At 51.4% G+C, this 12,962-nt stretch overlaps 1 protein-coding gene across 1 annotated transcript; it reads right to left on the reverse strand.

The window, feature by feature from the left end:
* Positions 1–7,915: 7,915 nt before the first annotated feature.
* Triagg1_3043 (uncharacterized protein) lies at positions 7,916–12,420 on the reverse strand (the record flags this gene model as incomplete). The annotated part of the gene is made up of 6 exons (XM_062897292.1): positions 7,916–8,461; positions 8,527–10,026; positions 10,114–10,380; positions 10,463–11,289; positions 11,454–11,486; positions 11,583–12,420. 6 exons carry the CDS (start codon positions 12,418–12,420, stop codon positions 7,916–7,918), a joined length of 4,011 nt encoding a protein of 1,336 aa, XP_062758110.1.
* Positions 12,421–12,962: the final 542 nt, after the last annotated feature.

Genomic DNA, 12,962 nt, shown 5'->3' on the forward strand with positions numbered 1-12,962 from the left:
CTCAGAGCTATGCGTTTTCTTGATGAAGTTATGATCCTGATGTTCTAACATTTAATTCTAGTAGTTGCGGAGACCCGAGGTTCGATTTCCGCGATCGATAAGGCGTGGGTGTAGTTGGTGAATGGTAATATGAATCGAGTGGTACGGCGGCGGATTGACAGCTTAGGATCCAGTACGGGCACGGGCTTTCTCGCGTAATAAATGTGCCCTTCGACAGAAAGTCGTGCTCGTCCTTGGGGGTTGTTATCGCAGTGAGCGTGGTCGATTAGCTGGGTTTGCAGGAAATGAGCTTGGCGTGGTGGCGTGCGAATGAATCGGCAAACAGTGGCAAACAACTTTCTGTCAGGATTTACCATGGATTGCGGGATCGAAAAGAGATGAAAGGACCCAAAGCATCAAGTGAATTCTTCATTTATCAGGCTAAGATGTCAAGTTCTAGCCAATGAAGTGGTTAAGGTATGATAACCCTTGTCAATGTTTGTCAAGTTGAGAGAACTGTGGCCAATCTCGACCGATGACACAAGCCTGCCGGAAAGAACAGCTCGAAGCCAGCACGCCCGCGAGAGAGTACGGGCGTACGACTTGGAAGACTTGATATTAAGAGCAAAGGCGAGAATTAAGCGAGCTATATCCAGCAAGCTTCGCCACCCTAAGTGGCAGAATCGATCATCTCGATCTGCGACAGCAGGGCAATCAACGGGATGGGACACTTGAGACGTCGGTCCAAATGACACTCGGGCGAGTGGGAAAACAAAGACCAAGGGCGCCTCGGCTGCTCTCAGATGTCAAGACTGGGAATAAATGACTCTCTTCCTGCCAAATGATACAATAAAGGCGGCAACAAGTGGCCAATGGCCTTCCGGAAACGCGTAAGCGGAGATCGCAATGAGGAGAGAAATCGAGATTGGTCGTTAAAGATGAAAAGATACAACCATGTCCGGACACTCTCACGGCATTACAGACATGGGACTGGTTAAGGTTCGGTATGTACAGAGTACGGAGCCGGTGCTATGATGGCTACTCTGCTTGTCAGCACCTCTCCTTGAACGCAATGGCAAGGTTTTTCAACAGGCTCCACGGCACTGTACGTATGGATGTACCCTTTTTTTTCTTCTTCTTCCGTCTTCCTCTTCTTCCGCCGTGGGCCCCAGAACCAACAAAAGGTTATCCAACTTGGCTAGGGTTGAGCAAATGGGGGGGTAGGCAGAGAGAGTTGGGGGAAGAAATTTTGTTATGGGGAAAGGAAACCAAAAAGAAAAAGGTACGGGACCCCCCATGCAAAAGAGAGAAACGGCACGGGATTTGGGATGGAAAAGAAAGGGAGGGACGACGTACTGGGGCCTCTCACTGCGCCTTTGCACAGGATGCATTAAGTGCAGGGCATGCCGAGGGTAGGCGTGCCGCTATCAGAGAACCTGGTCTGTACTCGTACCTCTCCAGGGCCGAGTCGAAACCGACGACACGGTGATGAAGGCAAGCGTTGTTCGATCAGGACCACTAAATGACGGCTAGGGGAAATCGGCAGCGAAGTGAGGGATCGGAACTGGGAGCTGTTCTCCACGAGCGGCTACTGCAAGCAGACCAACAAGACGGGACCACAGTGTTTTTGACTAGCAGCCCTAGCTGGGGGGAACACCCAAAGCTGGCGTAACGACACGAGATGTTGGCAGAGGAGCCCATAGTATTTTGGTCTCACGCAGCTACAAATACGGCACAAGTGAGGAGCCGTGACGAGGGTGGATGTAACCCAGAATGGAGGCGTCAGAGGGTGCTACAGCTAACAACTAATTAACCCGAGCATGAACTCCAACGGCCAGCAGCTAATAGGGCCGAGGTGCCTATCTCCATCAAGATCGAAGAAAGCTTGACACAACACCACCTGTGCATATGCTGCCTGTCTAGCTGTGCAAGTGGAACATCTAAAGACAGGGTATGAGTGAGCTTCTTTGAGACCTGGTACTACGAGTACTACACTACAGAGCAATGCTGCAGAGGGCCGTCATCAATCATGAGATGGGCGTCTGTACTTTGTCCCAAGTACAGATCTTTACGGTCCCAGAAGAACTGTGCTCACAGTTGCTCCCTGTTTCGTTATAAAAGGAAACAAGGGCAAATGCCGTACTGCGAATAAGTGCTCGCTTGTACAGGTAAGTACGAGTGTGCTTGCAAGGCCGCAGCAGGGCAAAAAGCAGGGCCTTGATCCAGGCGGCTCTTGGTACCACAAAGTCGGCCCACTACCAGATGCTCCCCCAGCCCGTCCCGTCCATACGAGCCACAAGTAATCGTATGCCATCTACGGGACATTCAAAGTGCGATGAGACGAGCTGAAAAGAGAGCTAACGAAGGGGCTACATAGGCAGGGGATCAAAAGGATTACAAGTACCTATCAAATGTCTCTTTGTCTCCTTTGGGACTCGGTTTCATGCTTATTGGCGCCGCGAGCCGCTGAACGTTCCAACTCTACTCCTTCCGGCAGACGGAATACCACCTCCATTTACGAGATATTGCACCTCCTCCTTCCTCCAACAGCGCCGCTTAGCTGAGACCGAGAATGGCACTTGTGCTTACTCTGGAGGGGGAAAGGGGGCGAGAAGAAAAAGCAACGACACGACATGGTTCATCAGTTGAGAAGCTAAACTAGCTTGGCTACAAGGTTAGGCCCCTCCGGCGCCGCAAGCCAATCCGCAACAGACTCACATGTAGGGTTGGGGCGGCGGGCTGCAATTCGGGTGACTGGCTGTCGTCGGATCATGGCATTGGCCCTGAACGGCCAGCGATCTCGATCCCTGAAGTTGTTTGGGCTCGTGGCTCAAGTCCAGTGGATAGCTAGGCAAGGAAAAGAGTGGAGGGCGACCGCGGATTGGGCCAGGCACCGGGTGAGTCGATGGAGGCGACAAAGTGTCCTATCACAGCCGCAGCTCAGTGCTACGTCACAAACGCCGGGGCGTCGCGTTTGGAACTTGGCCCCATGCCGGCACTACGAGGGAACTAATCAGGACGGCGAGCCCTTGCGCGGAGCGCTGTGAATCTGGCTGGAACCTGGGAATCGGATTGGGGTCACGCCACTATGGGTGTGTCAAGGTCAGACGCTTCTCCTTACTTTTCCCCCCTACGACGAGGATTACCACTTGAAGGCCTGCGCGGGCATCCAAGACCCTGTACTGCAGAGCGGATCAAGAGAGCAAGGGGTGAGAGCAAAGGAGGCGAATGAGAGCATCGGGAGAAAAAAAAGAAAGAAGAAGAAGAGAGAAAAAAAGAGTCGCCGGCAGCTGTCTCAAACGAATACAAGCTCCAAGACAAACCAGTTTTACCGGAAAGATAAGGTAGGCTTTGCTAAAATGGGGCAGCGGTACATACATTCCCGCCACGGATAGCGACTACGGCCACGTTGCTGAGAAGGGAGAAAACACGACCCGAGCCCTTTTGATACATATCCATCTTTGGAAATCAAGAGCGAACTGGGCTGAAGGGAAGAGGGTTGGGGATCAATCGTTTTGCGATTGCAGGTCAGAAATCAGCTCTTTGTGCCGCACAAATCGGTGAGGAGTCGCCTTACCGCAGCAGAAATATCCATCCACAGACCCAAGTCAGGACCATGCAAGCCCACACCTCCAGAAGGGCACACATTTTCCAAGGCCGGCACCCATAGGTATGGGAAACTGCGTAAAATGGGACAAGAAAAGATGGAGATCTCGATCCCGTCGAGGTGGTTCCCCTTCCATGAATCAGGCCGTCCATCTATGCTTCGATTTTACATGCCGGGGGCACACACCAATGAGTAATGGGCGGAGGTTCGGGCCAGTGCGTGGATTCACTGATCACCATCTGTCGTCAACTTGTGCTCAACGGTTGTCACCACATAGCGAGCGAGGCACGGAGCCATTGGTAAAACGGGCAAAATCTCACGGCTCCGCCTAACACAGTTGATCAGCAGCCATGCCATGCTACTGTACTTCGGCTTCCCAAGCAAGCTATATTGATACCCACAGTATGAAGTACCAGAAACGGACGTTGGCATATCTTTAAAGAGCTCTCTACCCGTCTCTTTTGTTCGACTCTGGCGGTAGATCGGTCGATTGAGCAAGCCGGATGATCCACTCTGGAGAGAATTCCGCGCCAAACCAAAAATACATGATGTCAGAATACTACAAGTCCAAGACGGCTCACATCTCGATTCACATGTACGAAGTAACTAACTATCTGGACGATCAGCGTCGTTTTGTACGTGAGGGGGTTTCCCGTTTCCCCTCTCGTGTTGCAAAGTTTTGTCCAGCAAGGCCAATCTCCGGTGAATGGCGCGAAATGGACACCTCAACGGCATCATCTCCGTTGCCCTCGTGGGAATACGGTCGAGCTTCCAACGCCTCCATCCGAGGTGATCCCGTTCCTTTTTTTTTCATGCCCATCTTCTGCGTTTTGGAACGAGGCACGGCACTGTAAATGCGTGCTGAATGCCAGAGCAACAGCCAATGGCGGCCGACTGCGGGTTTTTAGAATCTAGACTCGCCGAACCTGCATGGGAGGGGGCGTGTCTGAAGCTTAACAGGGTGCTAACACTTTTAGTTGCTCAGACTAGTAATACTCTAGGCACGGCGCACCAGAAGCTGGCACCTCCTCACCCAAGCCACCCGCTCGAGAGGGACAGCGGCTTCAACGCACTTCATCAGACGAGTTTGGTATCTCAATGTTGAGAGTTGGCCTTGTATGTACTCGCCCAGGTTGATAGGGGAGTCCCTTTGGGTGATGGCTCTACCACTCTGGACTCCGTATTCGAAAAGCTACGGAATAAATGAGGAAGCTTGAGCTATGTAGGCCCGTCAAAGACTCTGGCAAAGGAGATGTTGAAAGGCTGGCCAAGCTCGCTTCCGATCCGCTCCCCGGGAAAAGGGACTGAGACTCTTGTCTCTTGTCTCTTGTCTCTTGTCCCTCTTGCGGCCGTCCGAGGCAGTGACAGGAACAACACTCTTGCGTCGAACGGGTCACGATGGTGGAGAGATGAGATGAAGCCAGGCTCTTTTGGACATGCGCCGCACAACGGATAGCCCGACAAGAGATGGCTAAATATAAGAAGGCGGGTCATCCCAATGGAGGAATTTGATATATAAATCCCGGTGGAGAGCGACGCCCTCTTGGTTTGGTAGGTATCCCATCACGATGGCACATTGGCGGCGGCGGCAGCAGCAGCAGCAGCAGCACAGCACAGCACATTGCATGATGGAGTCGAGTCCCGTCTGCCGAGCCAATGGCCCTGTTAGCCGGACTCTGGACGCCTTGCAAAAGGGCAGAAGCGCCCGTAGGAGAGCTGCAAGTTGGTGACAATTTCACTATTCCCACACGGGCAGCACTTGAGCATCCATGCTGACGGAACGGCTTCCGTCTGCAACCCCTTGGAGCGTCAATTGGTCGTGGCGCAAAGCTGAAAAAGCTGATGTGTGTGCTCGGCACCAAGGATCCTTGTTGCCAGTGGCAGTAGCAATGTCACCTCTTGTTCCGAGACGCGAGGGGGAACGAGAGCGCTGAGTTGTCGTGTTTTTGATATGTGAGTTGGCGATGCATCTTGGTATGAAGCACATACAGCTTGCAGCGTGCATGTACTGTAGCGAACACGAACCGTAAGCTCACCAAAAGGACTAGATGAGTAGTAGCAGTAGTTTGATTACTGGTCATTAATGATGGGTTGCTGCTGTGCTGTGCTGTCCTGTAGCATCGTACACTAAACTATACAGAGGATGGACAAGACAAGACGAACAAGAAAAAGAAAAGAGAGAGAAATCAAGGCGGTGGGCGTATCCTCTTTGTTCTGTCGATGGAGTTGTTGTTATAAGACATTTGGTGACCATGAGCTACAGTGAGAGACCTACAGAGGTACAGGGGGGTACATTCAGGTCAGGTACTGCACCCAGCTGTGTGTACCTCCAGTATTCGTAACCCACTGGGAAGAGGTACCTTGCTCGAGGCCCGCATCACGTGAGCCTTCCAGGTACAACGGCAGCCAGCCAGCATCATGTACCCGATACGGAGCATTGAATTGCACTCCGCGATGCGATAACTGCTCAGCCTTGCAGCTTTTCGTTGACGCAGACGCAAGCAAGGCATATCATATCGACTACCTAATCATCTTGCATCTTCCTCTTTTCCAAGGAACAAGGACATCTATATCTCTCGAGAGTCCCCCAAAAGACCATGGCTGCGTCATCGGAGGCAAACTCAAGTAAGCCGGATCAGGCCGAGGCTGCTCCCGAGGTTGATCTCGCTCAGGCATGTTCCATCACGATACATCACTCGTATTCGTCTTTTGGACTTTTATTCTAACCAAGAATTCCCATGTTTCCAGGCCCTTAGAGAGCTCGCTAGGTAAAGACACTCTGAAAACTCTCCCCATCATCATACATCTCTTTCAACAACAGTTCATCTCATTTCACCTTTATCCCTGCCACAACTACACCAAGTCACCCTACCCTTCCTCTCCTCTAACACACATAAAATCAACTTGTTCTCATCAAATAATAACACGACCCTGACTTTCTCTCCCTACAGAGGCGAGCAAACCGCCACGGCAATGGAGGCCAACCTAACCAACCTCGAAAGCAAGCTCGACGCCATCCTCGCTGCTTTCGACGACATCGAGCGAGAAAGGGGGCCCAAGGGCACGGAAAAGGTCGATGGAGAGGGTAAAGCGGCTGAAAAGTAAGATTTATAGTTCTTTGTAGGTTTCACTTAAGTTTTTTTTTTCAGGCGGGATTACGACGTTGGTTGAATACCTAATGGCACTCCACATCCTCATGTATACGAAACGAACCTGTATAATTAGCACCTAGTAGTACTACATCACTAGACGCCAGAGTTACACGTCCAACGCATCAAAAAAAATTTCATTCATATCCAAGAGAAATCGAGCAATACGAAAGAGCCATCGTCTCCAAGGACAAGAGAACAATGGCAAGTCTTTTTAACGTCGCTAAAAAAGGTCAGGAAAACTAGGCAAAAACTCCACTCAACACGTATAAAGAAAGAAAAGGCATAACTCTGTAAAAAGCAATAAGGAATAAAATCTCTTTCTCTTTCTCTTATCCACGTTTCCATCCTATTTCTTCCAATTTCAGGCGTCTCCCCCGCCACCAACCCGCCTCCGTGTGTGTGTGTGTGTGTCCATTTACCCTCAATCCTTGAAAAGGGGAACCGTCTTCAGTTTCGTTTCACATCGTGCCATCAACGATTGTTGTTGGAAAGAGTCCAGATCCGCAGCTTGCATTTTTTAAGAAAAATGGAACAAGGGGGATAACAGAAACCCAAGAAAAATACACACCCATTCCTCCGCACCAAACGATGAGAAAGACCGATTCTTTCGCTATGCCATTTCATCCACGTAATTCCATGATAAACCCTACGTACTATTGCCACTGCAATATGCCAGCAGACCCCCCTATCCGTTACTGGGAAAAGGAAAAAGGGAAGAAAAAAAAGAGTCCATGCGAATATAGAGCAAAAGGAAAGCAAGTATAAGAGACGGGGACGAGGGACAAAAAGATATAAAAGATACCATGATGGTAAAATACACCAAAAACAGAGAGCCAAAGGGAAATTAGGGAAGTTAATACTGAACCAAAATAAACAGGACAAGACCGTTGCGTCTTTTTTTCTCGTCCAACATGATATCAACACCGTATTCGCCAGGTAGGTTGAAGAGGGGGGAGAGCATATTGATAAAATCCCAAAAACAGCAGTCATGCTCTGAAAGAAAGAACACTATGGCCAAACAAGAAAAAGAGTACTGGGAATCCGACATGATCAACATGGTCCTCATAAATTCATGTCAAGCGGCAGACTCGTAGACTTGATAAGACGCGCTCTCGGACTAATCCAAGCGCAGCGTCCATCTTGGGCCATGCCGTCCCAAGCAAGGGTCGTACTCTCTTTAGCTCGAGAGGCTTCGTCTATCAGCAAGTTCCTCGCGTGCTTTTGAAAACGTATCCTCTTCCTCTAGGTCATCCAGCTCCTCTATCAAATCGGTACCATACTCAGATAGATCGTTGAATCTTAGGCCAGCATTGGCTGCTGCCGCGTTTCGCGCCTCTTCCAGTGCTTTGCTGGACGCTTTGGTGAGCGATGGCCTGTTCTTGGTCATGGGCTCCCTGGTGGTAAACGATCTGCCCTCGAGGCTTGGGCGCAACATGCCCCTTTCGCCTTCCAGGCGTCCGGATGCCTTGGCTTCCGCTTGCAGCGCCAATTCTCGCTCACGGTTCTTCTCTAGCAGCGCACCTCCAAGGGTGGCGCACTTGAGAATAGTTTGGATGAGCTGGTTCTGCTGCAAGGGCTTGGACAGGTACTCGTCCATCTGGGCTTGGATACACTTTTCGCGATCACCCATCATAGCGTGGGCTGTAAGAGCAATGATGGGAGTTCTGTGTGTTCCCATGCCACGCTCGTATTCACGGATCTTGCCGGTGGCCTCAAATCCTCCCTGTTTGAAAAGAGTTAGTTCATGGCAGCAGTTTGGATAGGTTGTGCGCCAGGTTTACTACTTACCATGATGGGCATCTGAACATCCATTAGAATCACATCAAACTTCTTCTGCTTCACGGCTTCAACAGCCTCCCAGCCGTTGCCCACAACGGTGACAACATGGTGGTATTTTTCAAGAATCTTCACGGCCAGTTTCTGGTTGACCGTGTTGTCCTCAGCGAGGAGGATCTCAAACGACTTGGTAACGTCCGCGAGAGATGGTGTGGCTCTGTTCTCCAGGGCGGGGATCATGCCGTTGCTCAGGTCAATCAGCTTGCAAGGCATTGTCATGTAAGACGTGATACCCAGGTCCAGACAGGACTTCAAGCTAACGTGAACCACGGGGGCTAACAGGACAATAGGGAGGTACTTAAAGTCATCTACCGCTCTCAATCTCCTAGCAGTATCAATTGAGTCAACGATGATGGCGTCATATGGCAAAGCGCCGCCCTCCTTAAGGCGAGTAAGAGCCGAGCTCTTTTCGGAATTAACGACAACGGGGTGCAGCCCGATCTCTTCCAGCATTTCTCCAATGTGTGTGGCCGCGTTTGACTGCGACTTGTCGACAAAGAGGACCTGGTGGCCGCGGTAAGGCTTCAGTTGCTGCTGAACGCTTTCTGCGTGCACATCGGCAAGCTTCACGCGACAAGTAAAGTGGAATTCGCTGCCCTTGCCAACCTCGCTGTTAACCCAAAGGTCTCCGCCCATGAGGTTGACGAATCGCTTCGAGATGGACAAGCCGAGACCCGTTCCACCAAACTTGCGTGTCATTGAACCATCGGCCTGCTGGAAAGTGTCGAAGATGAGGTTGAGCTTGTCCTTAGCAATGCCAATTCCCGTGTCCTCCACGATGAATTCAATGGCATACTCTCCAGGACCCACGTGCCTCTTATCCTCCTGTTCTTGAATAGTTAAGCTGACCTCGCCGTGCTCGGTGAACTTGATGGCATTGCCCACGAGGTTGAGGATGATCTGCCTCAGACGGAAAGAATCTCCGATGACGTAGTCAGGCACGGAGCTGTCTACCTTATAGGTAAGATCAAGGAACTTCTCGTTCGCCTTGACTGCGAGAGTCTTTAGTGCATTAAAGACTGTGCCTCGCAGCGTATACGGAATTTCTTCAATAACCATTCTCCTAGCTTCAATCTTCGACAGATCCAGGATATCGTCAATGATGGTCAACAGGCTGTTGGCGAGATCATTGACAATGTTTAGCATTTCTCGCTGGTATTGGGTCAAGTCGGTGTCCAGAGTGAGCTGCGTCATTCCAATAATACCGTTCATCGGAGTTCGAATCTCGTGGGACATGTTTGCGAGGAATTCTGACTTGGTCTTGTTGGCTAATTCGGCAGCTTCTCGAGCCTGCGTGTTCCTCTGGATACTGTCTCTCAGATTTGATATCATCTGGTTAATCTTCTTCTTGAGCTCGTCCATTTCGCCAGAGGCCTCCACGTCGACAAGCTTGGTGAAGTCGCCGTCCGTAGCCAAGTTTGTGATATCAGAGAAGGCACGCACTTGAGTAGTCTAAAGCATGTGTTAGCACTTGGAACCTTCGAGGGAGAGTGTGGGAAATTTGCAGTCGCTCAGCGAGTGCAGAGGCGGCGGGCTTACCAAGTTGCTAGCCATGGTGTTGACATCAGTAGTGATTTCTTTCCATCGTCCATTTAGCCCAGCTACATCGGCTTGAGCTCCCATCTTGCCATCGACACCGACATCTTTGGCAACTCGTTGCACTTCATAACAGAAGCTTGACAAGCGGGACACCATGTTGTTGATGGTCTCTTTCAGCACCTGTATCTCACCATTTGCCTCTACATCGATTGTTTGACTCATGTCTCCGTTGGCAATGGCCTGTGTGACAGCAGAGATACTTCGCACCTAGAACACAGTTAGCTTATGAACACAAGTCGCAATCGCTCAAGAGAACGATTGGAGTTAGGGGAGAAGTGACATGACATACCTGGACAGTGAGATTCGACGCCATTGTGTTGACATTTTCAGTTAGATCCTTCCACTTGCCCTCAACATTGGCCACTTGGGCCTGGCCACCAAGCGTACCATCTGTACCGACTTCTCGGGCCACTTTGCTCACTTCAACGGCAAATGTGCCCAGGCGGTCAACCATCTGGTTGATGGTGTTCTTGAGTTCCAAAATTTCTCCCTTGACTTCGACTCCAATCTTCTTGGTAAGATCACCCCTGGCGACAGCCGTGGTAACCTTGGCAATCTCTCGCACTTGTGTCGTCAGATTCATGGCCATGCCGTTGACGTTTTCAGTAAGATCTCTCCATGTGCCTTCAACATCATGAACAGTGGCCTGACCACCAAGACGACCTTCAGTTCCGACTTCTCTGGCAATCTTTGTAACTTCGCGAGCGAATTGCTGCAGCTGATCAACCATGGAGTTGATGGTAGACTTGAGCTTGAACATTTCTCCTCTGCATTCGGCTTGGACTTTTTGTGTGAGGTCTCCCTTGGCGACAGCTGTAGTGACCTTAATAATATCTCGCACCTGGGTCGTCAAGTTGTTCGCCATGGCATTGACGTTTACAGTCAGATCATTCCACATGCCCTTGACCCCGCCAACATCAGCTTGACCACCTAAGATACCCTCGGTTCCGACATCTCTTGCTACGCGCGTGACTTCAGATGCAAATGTTCGAAGTTGATCCACCATGGTGTTGATGGTTTGCTGCAACTGCAAGATCTCTCCTCTTGCTGGTCGTTCAATCTTCTTTGTCAAGTCGCCGTGAGCGACAGCTGTTGTGACGGAGGCGATTTCTCGCACTAGGTGGCATTGTGTTAGATAAATCACATGCAGGCATTGTACTCAAACATCCTATTTTGCTCGACCCAAAAGTCGTTTAGGGAGCAAATAAGACGGTAGGAAGAAAAGGGGGGAGCAGGAAGAGGACAGAGAAGAAGAAAAACGCAAGTCTCGCTATACATACCTTGATCCGTGAGATTTTGTGCCATTACGTTGACTATCAAAAAATTGTCAGCTGTTGTTGACCACGATCTTGAGTGCAGCAGGGGAGAGAAGAGTGAGAAAAAAAAAGAAAAGCAGATTAGGGCCATACCATTGTCTGTCAACTCTTTCCATACACCGTCAACACCACCAATACGGGCTTGGCCGCCCAGGAGACCCTCTGTTCCGACCTCGCGAGCGACACGAGACACTTCGCTGGCAAAGGTCTGCAGCTGGTCCATCATGGCGTTGATGGTGCGCTTAAAGGTTGTGATTTCGGGGTCCATTTCGACGGAGTTCATGCGGACCTTCATGGTCAGGTCACCGCGAGCGACGGCAGTGACAATCTCACCAATCTCTCGGAGGGCCTTTTGGAAGGCCTCGTTGGCTTTCTGATGCTTCCACAGCTCTCGTTCGAGCGTGGCTACCCGCTCCAGCTCGATCATCTGGAGGGCACGCTCCTGGAGCTGTTTCTGTTCTAATAACTGCGCGTTGACGCCAGCGAGTTCCTGGCGTTGACTGTCTAGGAGCTTGGACTGGTCGTCAACATGATCGCGCAGTCCTTGCAGCGCTTCCTTGGTCAGCTGGCGGGATACAAAAATCGGACTGTCCAAGCTACCTTGTTGAGCCTGGGACAACCGTGGCTGGGGGGCCACAGGGGGGGCGCCGTTTTCAACCTCATCGTTGAATAGTGTGTCGTTGACTTCGTTGGGCGTCTCCGGGAAGACGGCCGTGGCCGAGACGGAGGCTCTGCTCTCCAGCTGAGAAATGCGTAGGGCGAGCTTCTCCAGCTCAATCTCCAGGGCCCGTTTCTGGGGGTTCTCCTGGCCCGGTAGCTTGATGCTGGAGCCGGGCCCTACTGATATCGGCGTGGAAGTAGAGGTAGGGTCGCAGGCGAGCGAGGCGATGAGCTCTGCGGCCGCAGCGAGTGCCGCCGTATCTTGGAGCATGCCGGGCGCTGGGGGGTTCCCCAGAGAGGGGAGAAAAGAGGAAATATCGCGGAGGCTGCGAAGCGATGGGCGGGGAGGGACAAGGATAATAAAGACGGGGAGTAGGAGAGAAGTTGGTCGAGATAATATAAAGAGTAGGGAATAAAATCGAGGAGGAAGAGGCCCTGCTTTTTTTTTGGTCTTCGGCGGCGGGGAACTGCGGCAGCTCGGCGGGCGAGGTCGAGGTCAAAGGCGCCGGGACCTGGGAACTCGGTCGAGTAAGCGATGAATCAAGGGCGTGCCAGAGTCATTCGAAGCAATGAGGGCGAGGAAGAGGATTTGCAGAAGCTGGGATGACTCGGATCCGACAAGAGGGCGAGAGGACAGCAAGAGGAAGAGGAAGAGGAACAAGAGCAAGAAGAGCAGAGCAGAGCAGGGGACAGCGAGCAGGGACAGGGACAAGAACAAGCGCAAGAGGGACACTCTGCCCGTCTGATTGATGGTTGTCGCGGGGGGCCACGCAGAGGCGACGGGAGCGCAACACAGACAGACGTCAAAGGGGT

The sequence above is a fragment of the Trichoderma aggressivum genome (genome assembly GCF_033847375.1).
Source record: "Trichoderma aggressivum f. europaeum strain CBS 100526 chromosome Unknown scaffold_008, whole genome shotgun sequence".
Classification (NCBI taxonomy): domain Eukaryota; kingdom Fungi; phylum Ascomycota; class Sordariomycetes; order Hypocreales; family Hypocreaceae; genus Trichoderma; species Trichoderma aggressivum.